At 35.8% G+C, this 26,065-nt stretch overlaps 1 protein-coding gene across 1 annotated transcript in view; it reads right to left on the bottom strand.

Moving 5' to 3' along the window:
- Window positions 1-15,081: 15,081 nt before the first annotated feature.
- Window positions 15,082-26,065, bottom strand: part of LOC150106699 (sister chromatid cohesion protein PDS5 homolog A-like) — a 670,786-nt gene continuing 659,802 nt past the window's right edge. The window contains exon 34 of the mRNA XM_090393290.1: window positions 15,082-17,299. Coding sequence (XP_090249416.1) covers window positions 17,276-17,299 — 24 coding nt within the window. The 3' untranslated portion in view covers window positions 15,082-17,275. The remainder of the gene's footprint in view (window positions 17,300-26,065) is intronic.

Genomic DNA, 26,065 nt, shown 5'->3' with positions numbered 1-26,065 from the left:
TTGCTTGAAATAATGGGAAAGCAGATGGTGCTATTTGGGTAGGATGTACACAAGGAAACTGTTCTCTAGGCAGGAAATAGCAATTGCAATATATGCGGGATTTTACGAAAAAAACTGAAAACTTTAGTTTCCGAAAGTCGATGTATAGGAAATTTGCTTTTATATCTAATAAGTTAAACATATTAATTGACAACAAATACTTACAATCCTTATTTTAATGACTTACGATTTAATAAAATCCAAATACACTTTAGAAAACGGATACGCTCTTTACGAAACATGAAAAGATATATCAAATGACGGTAAAGGAGTCACGCTATGTCTGACGAATAATGCAACAACTGAACTGGACAAAACTTGTAGATCAGTATATCGCGGAGATATATCGATGGCTTGGAAATAGGATGTTTGTTTCTAATTTATAAAGAATATAATAAATATTTTTTTCAACGGTTTCGATAACGAGCCAAATGATATAAATGTGTAACAGATTAGGAAAAAACTAATGATGTATCAGGCATTTTAGGGTAAAAATGAAATCATGTTTGTTATTTTTTATACACTGCATAAACGCATCAAAAGGGTTAAGCAAAAATCCTAATATAATAAACACATATTATTACCGGGGACCTAAAATCCTGTCCTGCCCTTTAGTTATAAGCAAAATTAGAAGAAAAAAATAAAATAAAATAAAAAAATTCGTTTCCGCAAATGTGTACCGACTGTGCCCACTCAATCGTGGGCCCAGGTGCATTGCACCCTCGAGATGGCCGGCGCCCTGGTTATAGGTGATAGCAGAAAGTTGGTAGCTTTGTGTGTTGAGGATAGCATTGTTGAATTAAGCAGGGAAGATGGTAAGTTCTTTGTGTGGAGCACTGCTCCACACACGTGCCTTCCCACAATAAGTTCTTTTAGTAATTGGTGTCACAATAATAAATTGAACAAACATAATTTACAATTGTACAGAGTGGCCATAAATTAACTTTCCCTCTTTGGAGGTATCTGTAGCTAAAACTAATACACGGAATGAGACCACATTTTATATTGACTTTCGAAGGCATGGGGAGATGAATTCCGCGAAAAAGATTTAGTTCCAAAACTCGCCGATAAGGGAAATTTTGGTGCTGGCGGAGCCAAAAGCAGTCAAATATTTGCAGTAAACAGGTAAAAAGGATTATGCAAATTTTACTGTGCGTACTTTGTCAAGTACGCACAGTAAAATTTGGTGCCACTGCTTGACAGCAGCGGCACCAATTTCACTTAAAAGGGATTGGGAATGTTCAGGCAGTTATTCGAATGACTGACGAATTGTGCTCAGTATGCATCCTACCCTGCCTCAGCATGCTTTACTTGTTAAGTTACTTTACCTTAAACAGTGCAATGCCGTAGCGGCCCTTCGGGAATTTAGAAGGCTTCATAACCTGCGTACAGGTCCTATGTCAGCTGTAGCACCGAGAGCTCTGATTAAGAAGTTTGAAGAAACTGGATCACTAGTAGTTAGACCTGGCAGAGGACGGAAAGCAGTGCAAGATGCTTACACCGTGGAAATGTTATTCATTTTATCTGCCTTTAATGCAATTATCTGCCTGTTTTCGGCTCTGCTAGCGCCAAAATTTCCCCTATCGGCGACTTTGGTATTAAATCTATTTTTGCAGAAATCATCTCCCCCATGCCTTCAAAATTCTCAATATAAAATTTGGTCTCATTTCGTTTATTGGTTTTAGCTACAGATGCCTCCAAAGAGGGAAACTTATTTGATGGCCACCCTGTATATTGTTTGTTCCGTTTTGAATATTTTGCAGATGACTTAAATGCAAAGGCAAAATTTCTACAATTGAAATTAATTTGTTCATATAAATAAAAAAAAAATTTGACTTGAGGGGCAGCGTTAATCGGGTAGCAAAGGATTTGAAAGCAATGTTAGAGACTGTGTAGCAGACAAGTGCGAGAGGAGTAGGGTAGTGAGTGTGCTTTCTCGGTTTAACAATGCAGTTAGAAGAGCAGCGATAATGAATGATTGCAAGAATATGTAGGAAAAGACGTTTAAGATATATTAATATTTGGAGTGCATTTGAGTAGCAGAATGCTGTATGCAAGAGATGCATCTGAATAAGGAGGGACACCAGTTTTAGGAGAGATTGCTGTTCTCTGAGTAAGTGGAAGTGTTTGCACAGGGAGAATAGAATTGATAGGGCTGAGAGCAGAAAGTGCAGCCTCATATAGGGAAGATGTTTTAGGAGATAAGGTAACTTTGAGTGCATTGGAGATTATGGATAATAAAATGGAGCCAAGAAAATAACTTAGCTGGCATATACAACAGAGAAAGAGAGAGAGAAATGAGAAGTACCTTTTTCAATATACTAATGCCAGGAGCATTAAGAATAAAGGGAATGAGTTAGTAGCAATGATTGATTCAATCTCTCCTAAAATTATTGGTATTAGTGAAACATGGTTAACAGAGGATGATAAGAGATGTAGAATGATATACTATTTTGATATTACGATAGCTGAGATGCACCCTCTATGGATAGAGAGCTAAGAGGGATATAATGCACATGGCTTCGAGGGTGTATGGTGTGAATTAGAGGTTGACAGGACCATGCATATATATATATATATCGATTGAGGAATGTAGAGGGGAGGGAATGAATAGGAAATGTTCAGACAAATTGGCTTGGTAAGTGGAAAGCATGAAAAAAAAAATATATATATATATATATACACACACACACACACACACACACACACACACACACACACACACACACACACACACACACACACACACACACACTGTGGTATTAAGAAACTCAATTTTTGGAATTCTTGAGGTACATATCTTAAACAGCATGTCATGGAAGGAACCCGAGGATCAAGAGGTCTGGATTTGATTACACCATAGCATAAGAGAATTTGATAGTGACTGAAATGTCATATTTGCCTCTGCTTGGTGAAAGTGACCATGTGGTATTCATCTGGGGTGGGGGTGGGGCAGCACAGCCATGCAAAAGCCTTAGAGAAAGGGAATGATGTGGAATTATAAGGCAGGTGATTGTAATGGCCTTAGAAATCACCTTATGGGCAGTGCCATGGATGGAATTAGAGGGCAAAGAGATTAGTGGTGCATGGAAACTAGTTAAGGACCATTTGTTAAACAGCAGTAGCAAGTGTATATCACTCGTGAAAAAAAGTTTTTAAATTCTGGGTAAGATGGATGACCACCAAGATTAAGAAAGAATTGCTGATAAAAAAAGAAAAGTAAAATAAAAACGTTATGGAGAAAATATAGGATGAGAGTTAGTGAACAGTTGCATGCACAAACTTCAAGCAAAAGGTGATGACTAGTATAGCCAGAAAGGGAAAATTAGAATATAAGTGGGTGCTAGCACTACATTGAAGGAGTAACTCCAACGAATTTTTTTGTTATGTGATTAGCAAAAGAAGGAATGATTGTGGATGAGTGGAAGATGGAAAACGTAGTCAAATGATATTAGAGCTGTTTAATGATTACTTTATAGTGTTTCATTCTGGGGATGCGAGTCTTATGCCAAAGGGGATGGAGAGAGAGTTGACATGGATGTACTTACAATAATAAGTACTGTGGATGTCAGCAAGGACTGGATGAAATTTTGCCATAAGGTGTAAGCAAATGCACTAAAGAACTAACAGCTCCCTCGACTTAGTACTTAATGAAAACCTTGCAACTAGAAAAGTCCCTTGGGAGTGGAAGGAGGGTAAGATAGTGCCCACAGTATAAGGGTTGTGAGAGAATGGAGGCATCAAATTATAGACCAGTTTGTGTTACTTCTGTAGTAGTTAAGGTATTAGAAAAATATGTACGTGCTCGTATGCAAAACTGGGCAGATGAAAATATTATTGAAAGTCAGTACAGATTTGTTAAGGGGCATTCTTGTTTCCATAATTTCGTTAACTTTTATGATAAAGGAACAAGAATGATTGATGAGGGAAATGCATACACTAATTTTTCTAGATTTTGCAAAGGCATTTGATAGGGTACCACATGATAAACTGATAGTTAAGCTGCAATGTATATATTTACATTTTAAGTTGGAATAGACTGACAATAGTTTCCTGACAGATATCAAAGGGCTATGTGGGGAGGGGCAATATTGGGGAAAATGAAAGTTACTAGTGGAGTTCTACAGGGCTCTGAGCTGGGACCACTACTTTTCAACCTTTATATCAATGATGAAATGATATATTATTATTACGGGCAACTCCAGGGAGTCATTAGACTCATCAAGGGAGGCCCCAAATCATATTCATCACAACTATTCGACATTCATACTACCTATCATACCTCGCCTTAAACTCATTCACTGTCACAGCATCCACCACAGACTCTGGCAGCCCATTCCACTCATTCACCACTCTAAAAGTAAAGAACCCAGCTCTAACACCCTTACTAACCACACTTTTGCACAGTTTCCATGGATGTCCCTTAGTCTTCCCACAACCAGCCCTGTTCTCAAAATTATCTTCTGAATTAATTTTATAGAAACTCTTCAGTAATTTGAATGTTTCAATCATATCTCCCCTCCTCCGCCTATCAACCAATTTTTGCAACCCACAAATCCTCAACCTGTTCTCATAAGGTTCATTCCACAGACCTGCTATCATCTTGGTCACCCGCCTTTGGATCCTCTCAACCTCCTCCCCATCAAGAAGAAACCTAGGTGACCAAATCTGGGCACAGTAGTCGAGATGGGGTCTAATCAAGGCTCGATACAGAGGAACAATAACCTGCTTGTCAACGTATTCTTCAGCAACCAAGTGATTTGATGAGCTGATTTGGCCACTTTTGCCATGTGCCCCCTAAACTTCAGCTCCTTATCCACTGCTATCCAACTATCCTCTGTATGTAATCAGTAAACATTTGCCAGTAATGTGGAAACATGCCAAAGTAAGCCAATTTGACTGTGGGCAGATAGAGTTGGGGCCTGGAGGGCAGGTGCCAGTATTTCAGAAACAACCACACTTGTTGATCACTCCCATACTATTGTATCAAGCATGTACCAGGACTTGATTAACACTGAACAGACATACAGTAGGAAGGCTTACATTGGTCAGCTATGTGTGGTTGATCCTAGAGGTAAGCATCAGGTGTCACAACTGGTTCTCAGCAATGACATGCAAGTCACACAGTTCATCTACCAGTACAACAGCAGGGCATTTCAACCCATTTCCACATGCCTTGCTGTTGTACTGGAGTGATGAGTCCTGTTTCCTGCTGGCGGTTGAGTTTGCATTTGGCATTAACACCATGAATCCCCTATCCCCTGATTGCACAGCTGCAGTTGAACAGGCTGATGGAGGTGGTGTTATGGTCGGGGGGGGGATTTTTACTGGCATGCCCTAGGTCTGTTGGTTATCATCCCACAAATACTGAATGGTGAACTCTACAGGGACCTATTAGCTGACCATCTCCATCCATATCTGTAGGAGGTCCATCCCGCCCACAATGCCATTTTTCAACAGGACAACGCCTCTTGTCATCGAACTTGTACAACTATTGAGTGGTTGGAGGAGTACAACCAATTCGTCCCATTGACTTGACCTCCAAACTGTCCTGATTGTAACCTATGTTTATGTGTGGGATATGATAGAATGGTATGCGAGAACTGCTGATCCTCCTCCATGGAATGAGTGTGAGCAGACAAATTTTCTGCAGAGGACACTGGTCGAGTTACACATGGAGGACGTTCAACACCTTGTGGAATCTGTTCGTAGACATCTATGAGCCATGTTTGCAGAGGTGGACAAACGTGTTATAAGGTGGGTGTTCCTAATGCAAAGCTAACTTGGTGTATGTATACTTATTTCACATTGTAATGTAAGATAATGTATATTTTTTATATAATGCATGTAATTGTTAAAGGTATAATCTCTCTCTCCTCCCTCCCCCAATGAGTCTGACTCCAGGAGAGTTGATGCATTAATTTGTTAAATATAAAATAATAAATATATTACTTAAAGCAGTGCATCTAGCCTTCTAGCCTAGAGGATTTAGTGAATAGCATACCTTCACTTCAACCGACAGCTATGAGTTCGAATCCCACTGTGGGTATGGATCCCCCTAAATAATCTATTTAGTTAGAAGATGAAATTTATTGCCTTGTCTGAGATCATTTGTTTATTGGAGGCTGAAATTGGGTTTAAAAAGTATTTTTTATGTTTGATTTCTCTCTTTCTATATATATATATATATATATAAGGAGAGATATTTTTAGATTCAGATAACAACGTAGATGGTATAGTAACTAAAATAATTCATTGCTATAACGTCAAATTGAACTGGTTAAGTTCTGGTTAAGGGGTATATGTTGAACTATAAGGCAGGTGATTACTATACAGTTAAGCAGCAGCACCATTGCATAAAGATCTGCAAGAGGATGTTCACAGTGCCTGGGGGGGGATTGGCAAGTGATATCTGATGAAGATATCACATTGTATATACAAGGTCAGGAGGGTAAATTGGAGTAGGAGTTAGATGGATGAGTAATATCATTAAGAACGAGCTGTAAAAAAAATAAAATTTTGTGGAGGTATATAAGGAGACCGGTAACCAGCTAATTCATGCACAGTACAAGCACCAGACAAGAAAGGTGATCAGCATGGTGAGGAATGCAAAATCATATTATGATAAGAAATTAGCTGAAGAGGCGAAAGGAAATCCCAAAGCGTTTTTCATTATGTAGCAAGTAGGAGGAAGTATGGCTATAGAAAGATAACTTTAATGAGTGTAGATGGTAGACGGGTAACAGAGACAGATGAAACTGCTAAACCACTGAGTGAGAACAGAAGTCAGAATCTGAAAGCAAATACAGCTGTGGAATTTGATGGGATATTGACTCGTATTTTAAGAGAATGTGCAGGGGAACTGGTGATGCTTTTGACCGAGCAGTTTAAGTCTCAGCTGTAGCAAAATTCCAAGAGGAGGGCAAAAGAATTCCTTTACATAGAGGAGGATCTGTCTATGGTAGCAAATTATAGACAAATTAGTCTTGCAGACATGGTGGTAAAAGTACAGGAAAACTTGGTCAAAAATAGAATTCAGGAATGGGTGGATAAGAACATGATATGCTATGAGGGGCAGCAGGCTTTGATGAGATCTCAACAAAGGTCGAAACGGGTCTGGGTGGTGACCCTTCCTATAATGCATAATATTTTACATGTTTGCAAGGATAAGTGCATTGCATTACGGGATACTAAGACAACTGATGTGAAGTCACTTCACATCAAACTCTGCTTGGATAAAGGAAGATGAAACCTAGAATATAATTTCTTGGCATCTTTATATTATAACCAAGTGAAAACACTTTCAAAATACTAATAACACTAACCATAAATAGAATTTCAAAAAATAACAGGACTATAGGAAACTATAGTCCTCAACAAGTAGCCACTGATATACAATATACTTGTATATCAGTGGCTACTACAATATACAATATACCAATCTCATACACCCTCTGCCCAAAAAGAAACCAAACATTTGATAGAAAATAAAAAACAGGCCAATTATAATTATTCTAATAATTTATCTCAATCAATATACTCTCCCTCAGCTTCGATACAGCGTTTGGCACTGTCAATTAATTCGTTAAATGAGTTTTTTATATCGGTTTTTGGGATACTGTTGAGGTTCGTTGTTACTGCTGCTTGAACATTTTCAATGGTGTCGTATCGCATTCCTTTCATCGGTAAATGAAGTCGGGGGAAGAGAAAGAAGTCACAGGATGCTAAATCAGGTGAATATGGCGAGTGATCCAACACACAAACTTGGTTTTTGCTCAAAAACTGTCTCACAATATTCGAATGATGAGATGGTGCATTATTGTGCAAAGGTGACCAGCTGCCTGCATCATGATATTCATGCTGTATGGGATGAATTCTCGCTATCAATCACTTCAAAATTTCTAGATAAAACTCACCATTGACCGTTTGGCCAGGCAGAACGAATTCTTTGTGGATAATGCCCTTGGAATCGTAGAAACAAATCAGCATTGTCTTTACTTTTGTCTTCTCCAAGCGACTTTATTTTCCAGATGCCCCTCTTCTGGTGGTCTCCACTCAGTAATCTGGTGCTTTGTTTTGGGCTCATACTCAAAACACCGTTTCACCACCAATAACGATCATTTCAAGGAAGTCTGAGTCCTTACGAGCGGTTTTAATGAGGTGCTTGCAGTGTTCAATTCGATACATTTTTTGGTCGTCGGTCAACTTGAGGGAAACAAATCGTGAATTTAATTTACGAAGGCCAAAACTATCGGTCTCATGACCACTTGGAAATCAATTAAACCACTCATAAACTTAAGTACGGGATAAGCATTCATCACCGCATGCTTTTTTTTAAGCATTTGATGTGTAGTAAAACTTTTACTAAGTTTAACACAAAAGTCGCAGCTCTCTGTTTGAAACTCATTTTCCGACCGTTTGTCAAAACACACACTGTCACTCTTGGCACTATAACTCGGCTTCTAATGAAACAAATGTCATAAACAGTTGACACAACACTAATGAAGGTTGCCGCTTTCGACAACAAAAAAATACAACAGGTGGCACCACTAGTTTCTTTGGTTTTCGAAAAGTTTGGTTTCTTTTTGGACAGAGGATGTAGATGAACAACCAAAAGACTAATTGAAACTAAAGCGCAAGGATGACTGATACCCAGGTAGTCAGCCCCCCCATCAGAGTTAACTGACTTGAGTTGGCCTTCTCTACCTGGGATTTCTCTCTAGTCATCCTTGCAACTGCATATAAGACCACATTGAATAGAGAAGATGGAACTATTTAAAATCCTGAAAAAAGTTCAGGCGCAAACTTGTTTGCTTACACTTAGGTAAAGGATTAAACCAAGAATATAATTTCTTGGTATCTTTAACTTACTGTGGAAATGAGATCTGCAGCGAGATTCAAAAACACATTCATTCAGATGTTTCCACAGATTTAGGAAACACCTAGTCACATTTGATTTCAAGGAAAAATAAACAGAAAGAATACTTGTGTCATTAAACACTAAGACATGAGTCTTATCAGACAAATAAAAGATCACCAAGTTTAATAAATTTGTTCTAAGATGCATTTCTAGAGCATCTAAGAGCAGGAGAATAGTGTGTCAAGGAAAAAACAGAACCATGAACTATACAGAATATTTAATGAGCCTGACAGCATCAAGTGCATTAAGATCAACAAATTAGGTTCAGCTGGATGTATTATAAGTATTGTTAACAAGTGGATAACAGGGCAATTAAGATAATCATCAGAAACCAGACGAGTAAAAGGAAAATTGAAATGCCGAAACCGAGATTGTGAGAATGGAGTGATCCAAAGCATTAAGCACCGGGAGTGAAAAATTTGGAGGAACTTGGCAATAAACAAAGAAGAGCAGCAAAAGCTTTTGTAGACCATAGCCTATACATGGCTGGTTGAGCTAGCGATGATGAGTCATATTTTTCCTGAAAAAGTGTATAACGAGGTACATGAACTTCATAGTCAAAAAAATATAAACATTAATTTTTTTTTAGGCTTTACTATTTTTGTGTAGCTAATACAGGAAGTTCTAAACAGATCAATTTAGAAGTCAAGAACAGGAAATTAGTAATGCAAACTTGATCATGTTACATGATCATAGTACCTCAATACCCTGTGAGGGAGCATATCAGGAATTTGATAGATTATGTAAATATCAGAAATAATTAATATTTAAAAACTGAGTAATTGATTTTTTAAATTAAAGTATTTGTAAACATGATATAAGGGCTAGGGCGTACCCCTTAAGCAACGTGCAGCCACATCGCCCTACAGCTGCGAGAAGTGGACGAGGGCTACCGCATCAAGGGCGGGTATGGTTAAAGAAGCGAGTGTTGAATGTTGGAAGCATGATTGGAAGGGGAAGAGAGGTGGCAGACATGATGAGGAAGAGGAAGTTGGACATTTTATGTGTGCAGGAGACAAGGTGGAAGGGGGAAAGGCAAAGGAACTGGGAGATGGATATAAATTGTTCTACTCTGGAGCGAATAACGAGGGAAGAAATGGTATTGGAATTGTGGTGTGTGGCAGAATGAAGGGTGAAGTACTGGAAGTAGATAGAAGGAACAACAGGATCATGCAAATGAAATTGGGTCTTGGAGAAGAGCGGGTGGTCGTATTATGTGTATATGCCCGCAAGTGGTTGTACAGCAGAGGAGAAAGATGAGTTCTGGAACATGTTAGATGAAGAAATGAGGGAACTGGAAGAAAATGAGATGGTGATTGTCGGAGGAGACTTGAACGGACACATAGGGAGACAGAATAGAGACTGTGAAAGGGCGAATGGTGACCACGGAGTGGGAATGATGAACTAGGAAGGAGAGAGGGTTGTGGACTTTGCAGTAGCGTTTGATCTGGCAATTGTGAACTCGTTTTTCTAAAAGAGGGAAGAACATTTGATAACATTTAGGAGTGGTAACAACAGTTCACAAATTGACTACATTTTGACTAGAAGAAAATATCTTAAGGTTGTGACAAATTGTAAAGTAATTCCAACAGATCAAGTGGCACAGCAACACCGACTGCTGTGCGCAGACTTTAAAATAAGATCGAAGATAAGAACCTCTGGATGCCATGGGACGAAGACAATTAAGTGGTTTCACTTAAAAGAGGAGAGTGTGAGGAATTGTTTTAGGGAGAGGGTGTTAGAGAGGATTTTGGATGGACTGGAAAGTTTACAAGATTGGTGGAAACATAATTCAAAAGTAATCCTGAGCTGTGCAATTGAGGTGCTTGGTGAGACATCTGGAAAGATTAGAGAGAGCAGGAGGAGGGTTGGTGGTGGAATAATAATGTACAAGTGGCAGTGACAGCTAAGAAGAAGGCAAAGCAGAAATGGGAGGAGTCAAGAGTGAAAGAGGACAGAGAGAGAAAGCAAGAAGCCAAGAGAGTTGTGGCACAGGCGAAGGCCATGGCATATCAAGATCTGTATGATCAATTAGAAACAAAGGAAGGACAGAGAAAATTTTACCAACTAGCGAAATGTAGAAATAAAGCCGCAAAGGACATCTTACATGTGAGGCAGATCAAAAACGCTGAAGGAAGAGTATTATGGAGGGATGTGGATATAAGAAACAGATGGAAAATATACTTTGAGGGACTTTTGAATGAGGAAAATGCAAGGAGTCACAGAGAAGATGGGCAGCCTTCAGAGGAGATGGTGCAGAACATCAGTAGAGTGGAAGTGATGGAGGCCATGAAGAGGAAGAGGAATGGAAAATCTGTGGGCCCCGACAGTATTCCAGTGGAGGCATGGAATGCACTGGGGGAAGAGGGAATTGACCTGCTGTGGGACCTGTTCATGAAAGTTTGCCAACAGGAAAATATACCCGAGGAATGGAGGGAGAGTACTCTTGCCCCCATCTACAATGGTAAAGGAGATGCACAAGACTAAAAATTACAGAGGAATAAAGTTGATGTCCCACACAATGAAAATCCTAGAAAGGGTTCTTGAAGGAAGATTGAGGAAGGAGGTGGAGATTGCAAAGGAACAATTTGGCTTCATGCCTGGTAGATCAACAACAGATGCTATCTTTGGGTCATGGCAATTGATGGAAAAGTATTGAGAGAAACAAAGGGAGCTACATCTGGCATTTATTGATCTGGAGAAAGCATATGATAGAGTGCCAAGGCAAGAAGTCTGGAGGTGTCTGAGGGAGAAGAAGGTTCCGGAGAAATATGTCAGGTTGGTGTGGGAAATGTACAGAAATGTGAAGACAAGTGTTCGGACCTGTCTGGGACAGACAGAAAGTTTTCAAGTAACAGTTGGCTTGCATCAAGGGTCAGCATTGTCCGTTTCTGTTTAATATTGTGATGGAGGTGGTAATAGAGGAGGTGAGAGAAGATGCACCTTGGACAATGTTGTATGCAGATGACATCTTGCTGTGTGCAGATTCAAGAGAAGAAGCGGGAACTAAACTGGAAAGATGGAGAAAAGTAATGGAAGAGAGCGGTATGAGACTGAGCAGAAGTAAGACAGAGTATATGTGTTGCACAGTGGGCGGCACACAGGAGACAGATCTGGAGCTTGAAGGAAATGTCATCAGGAAGGTGAGAGACTTTAGATACTTAGGTTCAACAGTGGAAGAAGATGGAGGAGCTGAGAAGGAAGTGGGATGCAGGATACAAGCAGGTTGGAGGAACTGGAAGGAGATGGCTGGAGTGTTATGTGATAAGAGGGTGCCGATCAATCTGAAAGGCAAAATCTATAGGACAGTAGTGAGGTATGACATATGCTATAGACCCTGTGGCCCTGAGGAAAAATAACATCAGCAGGATGGAAGTAGCAGAGATGAGAATGCTTAGGTGGATGTGCGGTGTGACCAGAAAGGATCGTCTGAGAAATGACTGTGTCAGGGGAACAGTGAAAGTTACGAACTTAGGAGCGAAAATACAGGAGGCAAGGTTGAGATGGTTTGGTCATGTGATGAGGAGGGAGGACGAATATGTGGGAAGAAAGGTCATGCAGATGGATGTGCAAGGAAGGCGGAAGTGTGGGCGGCCGAAGAAGAGATGGAGGTAGCTGGTAGAAGAGGACTTGAGAATGAAGAACTTGGATGTGGTGACAGCCCAAGACAGGAAGGTGTGGAGGAGACTCATTATCAACAGTGATCCCACTTAAGTGGGAGAAGCTGCAGAAAAAAAGAAGAAAGTATTTGTAAAAAATCACTAACAAAAATGAATGCCGAGGTGCCTTATAAAAAAGGTGAAGCAAGCGCTATATATTATTTTTTTCAAAAACAAGAATTTGCTTATCCTAGCCTTATAACTTGCTAAAACAAACATACACACAAATACATAATTTTTTTTTAAAGTATTGTAAATAAATTTAAATACTTTTTAATTTTAAATACTTAAAATATTTTTAAATGGTGTTAAAATCAACATTTTCCTAAAAATTTCAAGCTAAAAGTTGAATATGAAATTTCAAATATTGGGAGACATACAAGACACCAACCATAGTATATAATGCAGCCACATCCTCAACTTTATCAGTTGCCTACATGCCATGATGGCAACTTATAAAGAGCAAACGATGAAGGAAAATTTATGATATATGGCATTTCGGCTTCAGATGATATGACACTCGTACAAAATTTCATTAGTTCAGATATTAAAAAGTAACTGGAGAGAAGGAAGATGTACCATGCACCTGATCATATGATAAAAATGCATTTTAGCTGCAAAATGGTATGTATTTTTCCCCCCATTAATTCATGTACATCAATTATTAAAATGTCACTTTGTGAATGCTGAATCATATACATAAGCAAAAGAACACATTATAATGCATTTCTTTATGCAATCTTTAACCTATATGGAATGTGAACATGATGGATTCATCTCATCTAAATAATAGTAAATGTAGTTAGAAATGGATGTATCATTACTCATGTAAAACTACTTTATTGACAGTGTAAATCAAGATTACCCAAGTGACAAAATACAAGATGTGCAAATCCTCCATTCCGTATAGAATAATGTAATGTTTGGCAAACCCACAAAAAATTTACAACTGCATTTATAAATAATAACATTTGTTAAGTAAAGAACATTAATGTTATGGAGGAAGTTCTTAGATAGTATTGCAAATATATATACACACACACACACACAACTTCACGGAAGGAGAACAAAGCCTTCCTGCAAACAAAATGTTTCATATTTTATACCAGTGGTTCCAATGATAAAATAAATAATGCAATATTTATTTATTTATTTAGTTATTATTATTTTAATTTATTTAATTAATTTATTTTTTGTCACAACCAAGTTTAAATTCACATTTCTGTTTTGTAAGAAATTTTTAACTTATAAACTTGGTAATATATGTTGAAACTGGCAAAACTAATAAAAATTAATGCAATAATAAAACTAAGGGACAGGGGAACTAACATCAAAATGGGTTGAGACTGTTTATTGAAAACTTTATTAACATGATGCAAGAGAGTACAATAAAATGCACACATTAAAAATATCTTCTTCTTTGTGACAGATAGTAAAAAAATGAAATGAAATAAAATAAATAAAATAAATAGTGAAAATGACAACCGCCCCTTGACCTTCCCCACCCAAATAATATTTTCTGCCATTATTCATTTTCGTTACCTTAATGATTACAAACAAGTGATTTGAATAAAACCAAACATATCTTAATCATACAGAACAGCCAATTTTGCCATAAGATAGAAAAGAAATAGCCTGTACTAAAAGCTAGAATATTCTAGCTGTACTAGAATAATGGAAAATACCTTATATAAGAGGAATATTCTTTATATTAATTTTCATAGTGGTCACTGCATTAACCACCTTACCGGCCATTAAAGATCAAATACGCACCCTAAAAAGCTTTGTATCCATAATAAATTTCAATGTAATATCAATGGTATTACAATTTTAATATGCACTTCGCATCCATGGAAATGTGGACGTATATATACGTCCTGGCCAGTAGCGTGGTTAAGCTCCAAGTTTATTTATGAATATTTTTAGATCAACATCAAGGATTGTGGAATTAATACATAAAAACCCAGAAATATCTTACACCAGATGAGGATGCTGAAAATGAAACTAAAAATGAAACGAGTAGCTGGGTTATATCCCCCCCCCACCTTTTTTTTTTGGTGATATGTGAAAAATTATCTTTTTATTAACTTTTCATTTCACCAATGATAAGACTTAATGTAACTATTTATATACAAAAATTAACATCTTGTACAAGTAGTTTCTTTAATAATAATGGTATTGCATCACTACATTTGTACTTTCAAAATAGTATTGTGAATAAAACTGACATTTTTAATAAAAAACTAATTTTTTCAAATTTTATTAATATGTGAAACACATGCACAAAAACTTGTTAATCTTAATTATATGCATTAAAAACAAAAGTCAAATAATTAAGTCTTAAAACACTAATATATAGTGATTCTATTTAGATTTTTAGAATTCTCACAGAAAAAAAAAAAAAAATTAAATATTTTAGATTCTTTAAACAAATGCATTATATATAAATTAAAAGTATAATGGAACCATAATTATTTATGTATATAAAAACAATTCTCAGTAATTTACAACTATGAGAAGGTAAAATATATTTGCTAAAACATGCCTATACCTGGTAGCAAATCTTAGTTTTTTGGACACATTTTCAGTTTTTTTTTCCCCACTTGCTTTCTTCTCAAAATATACAATTAATAATGTGAATAAAAGCTTAAATATTTCTTCTTGTGTTACTAGAAGCAGAGAAAAGTTGCTGCATTTCATTTGAATTTTTTATATATGTCATTAAATAACTTGACATAACAAGGAAAAATTCTTTTATGATAAACAGACTGATGTTATTAAGTGAAGTTTTATATGCCATTGTTGTGAATGTTGGATATTTCTAGAAGGAAAGATGAAGTAAGAATACTAATAAGTAAAACAGTTTTTAGGAAAATTTTTTTAATTATTACCCATGTTTAAAAAAATGAAGGTAGCATATACACAGATGCCTATATGTACAATGATGACTCTCTCTCATTACACTGACTTTTTTGTTGTTTGTTTGTTTTTTTAAGTCTAGTACAAATCTTTATATAATTTACTAAACAAGTCAATATACAAAAGTTATTATTTAACCATTTATAATTTTAATTAAATATTAAGAGATCATTTTCACTCTGAAACATTAAAACGAAGTGGCTTTATATCAGGGAGATTCCAGATAATCAATAATGAATTATTTCAAACACCTATTATAAATCAACTACTAAAAATGTCACTATAACAACTGCCTATGTAAAATCAATACTTGAATACAGTCTCAGAAATTTAACAAAAATATAAATCACATACCTATACAGTACATACATATATGTATATTTTTTTCTTCTCCAAGTCAAAAAATTAAAATTTGATGCAATAATGATAAAATTTCACTTAATTATTTTTTTATAATTTTTTCAGTATTGATTCATGACCTTTAAAAAAATCATAAATTTTTATTTATGCATTATAGATTGAATGTATCGTTTACATTCATGGATATTTTTTTCAATGAAAGTATGATTAACTTCTAAAACTTTTACATTCATGCCTAAAATTAATGCACAAATGATGAATATATATAAGACAACAGAGTATTTTTTGTACACACAATTATATTAAAATAGTGGCAAAGAATAAAAGCATGATTTCATAAGTATCAAACATACTCTTGCATCTTAAAATACCTTCATTGCTTTAGATATTTTTAAAGAATTATTGCAATTATTTTATTACCTACTTTACTGCTTGCAAAGAGTTAAGTAATTTTTTTTTTACGTTCAGTCAACTTTAACAGCTAAAAATTGCTAAAAAGTTCTTGAAATTCAAGAAACTTAATTTGAGTGAAGAAAGAATATTTTTATACTCTGCACATAAACAAATAAAAGTGCTTTATTTATTTATTTTTTGTAAAATGCAGTTTATAAAACATATTGCAAAACACACATTAATACTGTACACCATTTTGCTAGGTCTAAGAACTCCCTTAAAAAACAAAAGTCCTGCTATAGTTACATGCAAAAGATGTGTTTGGTGCAAAAATATATATATAAAAAATGAACAGACACTATATTCAAATGCTAAGAGAAAGAAAAATTATAATCTACATTGGAGAATTTGCCACCTGACTTACGTACTAACCAAATGGCTACAGCAACATATGCTGCCATCGTCAAAAGGCACGCATACTGCCTTTAGACCATATCTTTAGAAACCTATAGGTTAAAACAAAAACAATTTTCAAATAACACCACAGGCACTATCTTCATCAAGAATAGATGTTAGGTATCATTCAATATGATGATACGATAACTCATATACAGTAATGATAGCTGGAACAACTAAGTCCAGCAGTATAAAGTCGAAATGGTTTACAAATGAGTGGTCAATAAACCATGAAACATTTCATAGACTTTGTACATGTATAAGTTTATAGTTTGATCTTCATTTCTTATCCTGTACAAGTGTCCAGTAAAAAACTTTTGTCTTCTGGAAACTAGACAATTATAAATCTAGTTTGCAATTTAATAAAAATATTACTTCTCACTGGCTTTTCTTTTCTGCACAAAAGATGCCTGCATACCATTCAAAGTCGATTGAACTGGTCATAACCAATGATAACAAAAGTTTGCTATGAAAACTTCATGGTTTACTGGTGAATTAACTTGATTCTATCCTAGAGTTTATGTCTTCTTTATCTCTTCCTCGATCTTCTACCCTATATTTGGAATTAAAAATATGAATAAACTGATATTTTTCAGAAGGATGTATAATGATAACAAACATTAAATGAATAGTGTGGTAGTTTCTTTACTAATTAATCTAGATTAATAAGCAAGATCATCTGAGATTTACTGACATTTAATATCCAAACTGAATTCCCAAAATGTTTATTCTTTATTATTAGGTGATATTGTTTGTAACAGCTAAGATCTGAGTACTGCGAGGTATGATTAGAAATTTTCAGCAGAACTTAGCCCCTCAACTGATTCTTTGAAATAATGAAGCAAGAAATTTCTAAATAAGGCATCACAGCTATAAACTACATTTCTCTGTTAAGTCACATTACTATAGTTCTTCCTCGCGGATTTCATAATGTTAGCCAGTCAATGTGAGGCTTGCCCCATGTACAAGCTGTATTGGTACAGAACAAGAGTTGATTCTTTGAGTTTGAAGTTGAGTGAATGGCATGTTGATCAGCAACTAATTGTGTTTTTATAGGTTTAAAGGGAAGTGGAGGAACAATGATAGAGAGTTTAATGGTACCCATGAAAATACATGTAGAAAAAACATAAGACAAAAACAGAACATCTATAAGAAATTGGATGTCTGTGAAATAGAGGTCAATCTATTAATCCTATTGCCTTTTTCTGGATAGCTTCAAGCATGCTTAGGAAGATTTTCTATGTACCACCCCAAAGGGGAAGAACATTATTCTAAGATGAGATGGTCTTCTCCTTTGGAGTGGCACAGAGTATACTATAATCAGCAAAACTATGGATAGGATTTAAGGTAAGTGAGAAAGTTATGTATTTACAGATCACCTATTCATGCATGGCTGTAGAAAGTTTTTTCATTTGTTTAGAAAGTAAATTATACTTGCCATGAAAGTATATTCTTGTTTCAACCTTATCCAAATGTAAGAAAAACAAAGTTTGTGTGTAAAGTATCATCACAACTGATGACTTCACATCATTTGCCTTAATATCTTCTATAATCAAAGCAAACTTCCTTCTGGAAGTACATAATACTATGCATTAACAGAGGGCCACTACCCACACCAGTTTCAACCGTTATTGAGGGCTCACCAGTGGAAGTCAAACCCAGGAAGATACCAAGGTTAAACACAGCATAATTTACTTTCTGATCAAGTGAGAAAAAAAAAAACTTTCTACAGCAATCACCGATCTAGATTATTTCAATAAAAAGTTGATACATCTTTTTCTTACTTGTATATGAGAAATATTCCTCGTGTTGAGGGGGCCAGTAGAATACCCCAACTGCACTCCTACGTATCGTAACAGGCGATAAATGGAGACATAGCCGGGTGCACTTCGAGGGTTGGGCTAATCACCCCCTCCATGTAAAAGTTATCTGATTACGGAAACTGCAAATCTGGATGAACAAATGCTCCTGGCGATAGACGTGACTTGCAAGACCCCAGAAGACGGTTATCTAGCCTGGTCTGATGTGGATAACATATATGTGACACATCAAGGGGAAAGCCATTCAGAACCCTTGTTGTTGAAAGAGCCACTTATGAGGCCACAAAAAATTTTCAAGATTGGATCATAGAATGTCAGAACACTGTACCAGGTAAGAAAAACTAGGCAGGTAACAAATGAAGTGGACAATTACAAGTTAGATATTTTAGGCATCAGCAAACTCAGATGGACTGGTTTTGGTAGACTTATAACTAAAGACAACAAGACAATACTGTACTCCAAATCAGAGGAGAAACATGAAAAAGGAGGTGTGCTAATATTGCACCCAAAAGCCTGATGGAATGGGAACCAGTAAATGAGAGAATTATAAAAGCCAGGCTCTATTCTAAATGTATTAAACTTTCTGTTGCGCAGGTTTACTCACCTACTAATGATGCAGATGAAGAAATAAAAAAATGCTTTTATGAACAAATCCAAAAGGTAATAAATTCTATTCCAAAACACGATATGATAATACTCACTGGCGATCTTGACACAAAAGTGAATAAAAGGTCATGTGTAGAAGAAAAATCCTTAGGTTTTGAGGCTTGTAGAGACCAAAATGAAAATGGCATGATGCTTGTATCCTTTTGTGAAATGAACAGCTTTGTTATTGGAGGAAGTAAATCCAAGCATAGAGAAATACATAAATTGACTTGGATTGCACCGGATGGCAATACAAGAAACCAAATCGATCATGTTGCTATCAATAGTAAATTCGTAAGATCCAGGCTTGATACAAGAGTCAAACGTGGTACAGATGTTGGTTCTGACCACTTCTTGTTAGTGATGAAGTTGAAATTAAAACTTTAAAGTGCATTAACACGTTTGCTGCCATGCTCATTGGGCATAGTTTGTCACCCCATGCCAAGCACTTCAAGGTCATTACGAGTAACTCGTGCTTGGCATAGGAGGTCGGTAATCAACATATGAATATATTCGTAGTTGGCTTGTGAGGCTCATATACCAACTACGAGTATACTCGTAGTTGGCAGCGAACGTGTTAAGAAAGAAAAGAAGTTCAAGGACTGCATTTGATATTGAAAAATTAAAAAAACAAGAAAAGTTTGCTTTGGAGATAAAGAACAAATTCAATATATTAGAAATAGGGGAAAATCAAGATGTAACAGTAGAAAACAACAAAGTAGAAGAATATTGGAAAAACTTCAGCAATACATACAATGAAGTTGCTGAAGATGTAATTGGTAAATGAAGAAAAAAAGAAAAATAAAGAATGGTTAACTGCAGAAACTTGGAAGATCATTGAAGAGAGAAAAGAGATTAAATCATTAATGAACAATACAAATTCAGAATGATTATATAAGATACATAGCAATCACTATGATGAACAAAATAAAAGTGTCAAGAGAGCTGCGAGAGCCGACAAGAGAAAATTAGCAAAAGCGCAATATGCTGCAGAAGATGGACAAATTAGAAAACTTTATCAGATTATAAAACAAATCAATGATAACAAAAAAGCAATTCCTTCCTCCATTAGAGACAAACAAGGAAAGTTATTAATGATAGACTACAAAATCGAAGCAAGATGGAGAGACTATTTTGAAGAAACTTTGAATGTAAAGGTAGATACAGGGTCTCAACAGGCGCAAAATATTACAACTAGTGTAATACCCACTTTGACCATTTCCGAAGATGAGATTTCGTTGAGCGAAGTCAAAGATGCCTTGAAGGCACTAAAATCTAACAAAGCATGCAGAAATGATAATATCAATGTCGAAATGTTAAAAGCTGATCTTAACACAACTATTGCCAAATTACAAAGGTTATACAATGAAATAATGAAGACAGAAAAAAAAAAAAAAAAAAAAAATCCTGAACAATGGAAAGAAGCAGTAATTATAAAACTTGGACAAAAGGAGATTTGACCAAGAGTGAAAAATTGAAGAGGAATAAGTTTGCTTTCAATTCCAGCAAAAGTTTTTACCAAAATTTTAATTGATAAATTAAAAAAGGAAATCAAGACTTTACTAAGAGAAGAACAGGCAGATTTTTGAACTGGTTATGGAACCATCCAATAAATACTCACTCTTAGAAATATAATCAAACAATGTATAGAATTTCACTTTACCTAAACTTCATCAATTTAAGTAATGCATTCCTCAGTAAATAGAGAGAAACTTCGATAAATATTAGAAGAATACGGAATACCTTATAAATTTCTCAACATTATTAAGAATATGTATAATGGCAGCAAGTCTTGCGTGGAAGTAGATGGAAAACTTACAGACTTCGTTATCATTGAAATTGGAGTTAGGCAGGGTTGTGTGCTATCTGGTCTATTATTTATAATTTTAATCGATTGGATTATGAAAAACTCAAAATTAATCATCAAAAGAGAGGAATACATTGAGACTTTACATCCACACTGGAAGACCTTGATTTTGCTGATGACATAGTGCTCCTGTCCTCCAAGTTAAATGACTTATGCTAAAAACTGATGACTTTGCTCGATGTGCAGAAACTGTGGGTCTATATATAAACAAGAAGAAAACCAAGGTCACGAGAATAGATAAAAATCAAATAAAGAAATTAATTTAAAAAATGAAACAACTGAAGATGTTGATACTTTTATTAATAAATACACAAGGCGGCGCTGACAAAGACATTTTACAAAGACTTGCTGAAGCACAAAATTGTTTCAGGTCATTAAACAAATTATGGAAAGCATCAAATATTACAGTTAAAGTGAAAATTAATGTATATAAATCTATTGTGTGAGCAGTACTGCTATATGGCTCTGAAACAAGGAAACTTACCAAGGCACAAAGTAATAAATTGGACATTTTCCAAAAAAGAGATTAAGAAGAATTTTAAAAATCTTTTGGCCAAATACAATTACTAATGAGGAACTTTCTCCAAGTTAATAGATGAAGAGATTTGCCTAAGAAGATGGAAATGGACCAGACTTGTTCTTCACATGGGGATAAACAGAATTTTCAACATTCTGTTGAAAATTCTGTTTATTCCCATGTGAAGAACTGAGTTCGACTCCAGAAGTAAGAAGCTCTAGAGGTCGTCAAAAATTAACTTGGAGAAGAATGATTGAATCCAAAATGAAGGAGGTGAGATGGGCAAGTTGGGCAGAAGAAAGAGCAGCTGCAAGGGACAGGGGCAGATGGAAAACCAGCATTGCAGCCTTATGTGCCATTAGGCACAGAAAGACTTGATGACATGAGAAATATATCACTTCTGAATTAACTCAACCTTGGTATCTTCCTGAGTCTGGGTAGTGGCCTTCCCTTATGGGATACTAAAACAATTGATATGAGGTCATCATCCTCTATACAGAAGTAGCATAAGTTGTGAAGATACTTCACACACAAACTTTGTTTTCTTTACACTTGAATAAGGGGGAAAAAAGTATATCATTTCTTGCTAAGTATAATTTAATTGAACATGCATAACAGAAATTACAAATCTCTTGGGCTACTCCCACATTAGTGGAGGAATCCGAGGACAGGAAACTATTGTCAACCATGACATATAATGAACGACCAGGTAAGAAATTTTAACAGACAAGAAATTATATTTTTGTTTTAATCCTATACCCAAGCATAAGCAAACAGAATTTGCATGTGAGATATCTTCATGACTAGAATACTTGTATATAGAAGCTAACAACTTCGTATTAATTGCCTTATGAGAGAGAGAGAGGGGAAAAAATGAATAGTCTTTTTGAACCTTTCCATAGCATGTTCACAAACAAGACAGGCAATGTTGGCTAAGAAATCTACGGATTGAGAACAGCAGAACCCATACTGTCAGGTCACTGATTAATCAGTATCTTCAGGCAGTGAAGAATATGACTATTGATGAATTTCTATTATTTTTGAAAGGAATGAGAAGAAGGCAATGGGGTGAATATATGCATCTTGTTCAGTATGAAATGGGCAGCAGAACAGATGGGAATCAGGACAAACGAGCAACAGCCAATTACATGACAACCTGGTTAGGCCGAAGGTAAAAAAATACTTTCTTACACATGAAATATCATAAAAAAGATAAAATAACTATCAACTGTCCATGTTTCAATGATTTTATTTTCTGACTATATTGAAATATACTTCAATTTATTACACATAAAATAAAATTCTGAGAAAAAGAAGATTAAGCTTGGATCTGAAGCCCAGCTTCTTGAAATTTCCAGTACACTCACTGTATAAAATGACAGAGGCACAGACAATATCTAAGCATGTGGAAACACATAACAAGCATTTATAATGGCTTTTTCCAAATCCATCATAAATGATAGTCAGTGTTGTATGTTTAGAATTTGCATTTCTCTTGCTGTTTCTTGAAGCTTTTTAAAATTTGTAAAATGACCGAGTACCGTATTTGCCGGCGTATAAGATGCACCCAATTTTTTGTACACATTTTTTAGGAAAAAAACTGAATATAATAATGAATTTACTGTATTTCAAATATAAAGTAATAAGTAGGTCTACTTGCAACAAATACCTAATCTAACTAGGAAAGAGTATCTACCTTTTAATTTTTTTCGTCAAAACCCAGAAATTCATCACCAGAGCTAAATGAAGAGACACTTGAAACTTCTTCTAAATCAGAATCTGAATCCTCATACAACAATTTAGAGAAAATTTAACGGCAGATCCGTTAAATTTTCTCTAAATTGATCTTCTGTGATCTTCATGACAGCACATGCGCATCCACTGAACTCTACGTAACTGGAATGGTCTCCCACACCGCAAGGTAGCAAGAAAGAAATCGCGTAACTCGGGGAAGAGAAAACTTTCCAGAAATGAAAGTAATAAAAAAAACTGAGTATCGGCGTATAAGATGCACCCTGTTTTTCAGACCTATTTTCAAAGAAAAAATGTGCATCTTATACGCCGGCAAATATGGTAATTCTCTTCTCATTTATTCTGAATGAGGACATATACAAGATACATCCTCATGTATTGTCCATGATATCCTGAGGACATAAGCTAGTTTTGATATTACGAATTGGTGACATCACTGTCAGCCTAAGGCATTATGGATATTTTAAGTGACTTTTTTTTTTTAAGGATGGTATTCTGGTAAGCACAGTGAAGCAGTGTAGATGATGAGGAGCCTATGAGAAAGGGGAGGGGGGAAACAAGCTTGGATAGGCACTAAGTGTTCCTTTGATTTTGATCCAGCAGTTCAATTTGTTGGTTGTCAAACCTTAAAAGCATGTCAGCAGATGAACTGGAATGGGTACATGTAGTTGGCTGTTACCCAGTTGTCCGTGAAATCTAGTATCCACCTTGCAAAATAAAGGCAAGCATATAATCAACCTATCATAAAAAAGGGAGTAAAAGTCAGCAACAAACAATTATCCCATTGATTTTGCAGACAATTAGAGACTGGGATGTAGAAACACTATCAAGCAGAAGATCTGTTGATATCTAAACTGTCAAACTGGTCAAGATTCTTCTTCTACTCTCTCTCTTTCTGTGAAAGCTTGTTTGTTTTATAATGGCACAAGGACATCCAGGGTCATCTGCATCAGTACACAAGATAATAAATAAAAAGCATAAATAGTTATAAAAAAATCAGTATATAAAAACTGATGTAAAAGGTGTGTAAAAACAAAAGGAGTATAAAAATAAATGTAGAAAAATTCATAAAGTCATAAAAAACAAGGTAATAAAAGCATATATATATATATATATATATATATACACACACACACACACACACACACACACTAAACACTACTAATAAACTAATACGACATAATTTACTTAAGATGGTATACATTGACACGGTAAAATTTAAAAACAAAGGCTCAGACAGATAGTGACTGCATTTTGATTAAAATACGACTGATAGTCTGGTATTAAAGAACTCACACACAGTCATGTAATCATCTCTCAAATAAGGAGGAGCATGTGAGATGACTTGACCTATGCAGAGCTAAGCAAGAACTACTTCCTCTTTATAAATCCTGCACAGATTACACTGCCACAATTTAAAAATCACAAATCAGCTAATGCCTTTTATTCCCTTATAGGGAATAGGTAAGGCCATTTTAGCCCTATCTAACTTTTGGAGACCAAGTGAACAGTTTGATCTTCACTGGTAGCTAATCAGAGATAGCTGACCCAAGATTATCTCCATTTATAAGTGGCATCCGATGAAGAGATAACTAACGTGTCACCATAATTAAATTTATGGCTTAATTCAATTAAGCTTATTACTGATCTCTCTATTCCATGTCTGCCACTGGGATAAAAGTTTAAAAGGTATGGGACAGGCAAATGATGGAGACTTGAGAAACCAGATGACCTAGCTGCAGCAACTGCAGCTTCGTCTCCTTAATCCCAATATGGCTTGGAATCCAACAGAAGCAAACATCCAAGTGCAGCTTCCTTAACTGGGAAAAGAGATGTTGGAATCAGGAGAGTTGTGGATGTTTCTGTAGCTCTAGACATCTTAATGCCTGTGGAGAACTTCATGAATCTGAGTACATTATGCACTTTTCATAGTGATACAGTCTAGTGTATTTTACAAGCTGGATACCCTACAGCTCAGTTGCAAAGTTGTTACATTCTAGTTGGATTTGGGAAGATGATATGCTGTCTGGGAAGATAGCAGATCTCACTAGGGTCTCTGATTTTCAACCATAACTGTACACAGGCAAAAAAAAAAAAAAAAAAAATCAGAGTATTTGATTCTATGGGCTTGAAACAGCTGCTGAAAACTATCTTATTGCAGTCTAATATGTATATTGTACAAATTCTCCCACCATGAACAAAAAAACAGTTGGCCATGTGAGATGGTTTGGCAGGGCTTTTATTTTTGTGATATATATATATATATATATATATATATATATCACAAAATTATGCTGCGGGTTCAAATCCCACTATGAGCAGGGATGTTTTTGATTGCCTGTGAAAATAATAGTGTTGGTGGTTTGCAGTAGATGGCATTGGTATAGACTATGGTAGCTGCAGTTGGTGCATTGGTGGAGATGGAGAGTTGTAGAGTAGGTGCCTCTTTCGATGAGTCGCTGGACTCCGTGGAGGTGTTATGTAATAATAATAATCTCACAACTGATGTATGTAACGAAGAAGGTGAGTTTATTGTCAAATATGAGCCCCAAGAATTTGGCTTATGATGCAACTGGAATTCAAGCTTGTCCTAGTCTGAATTAGGATGAAAACCAAAATGCAGCAAAAATGCACACAAACTATCTTCTGCTGTGAAAACTGGAATCCATTTTGAAAGATGCTCAATAGCTTGCTGCATGTCTTTCAATGATTCTCATA

The sequence above is a fragment of the Typopeltis vanoorti genome, chromosome 5 (assembly GCF_054136105.1).
Source record: "Typopeltis vanoorti isolate ZY-2024b chromosome 5, IOZ_Tvanoo_1.0, whole genome shotgun sequence".
NCBI classification, from domain to species: domain Eukaryota; kingdom Metazoa; phylum Arthropoda; class Arachnida; order Uropygi; family Thelyphonidae; genus Typopeltis; species Typopeltis vanoorti.
Note: the sequence above shows the minus strand (reverse complement) of the source record. Positions and strands in the feature narration are given on the sequence as shown.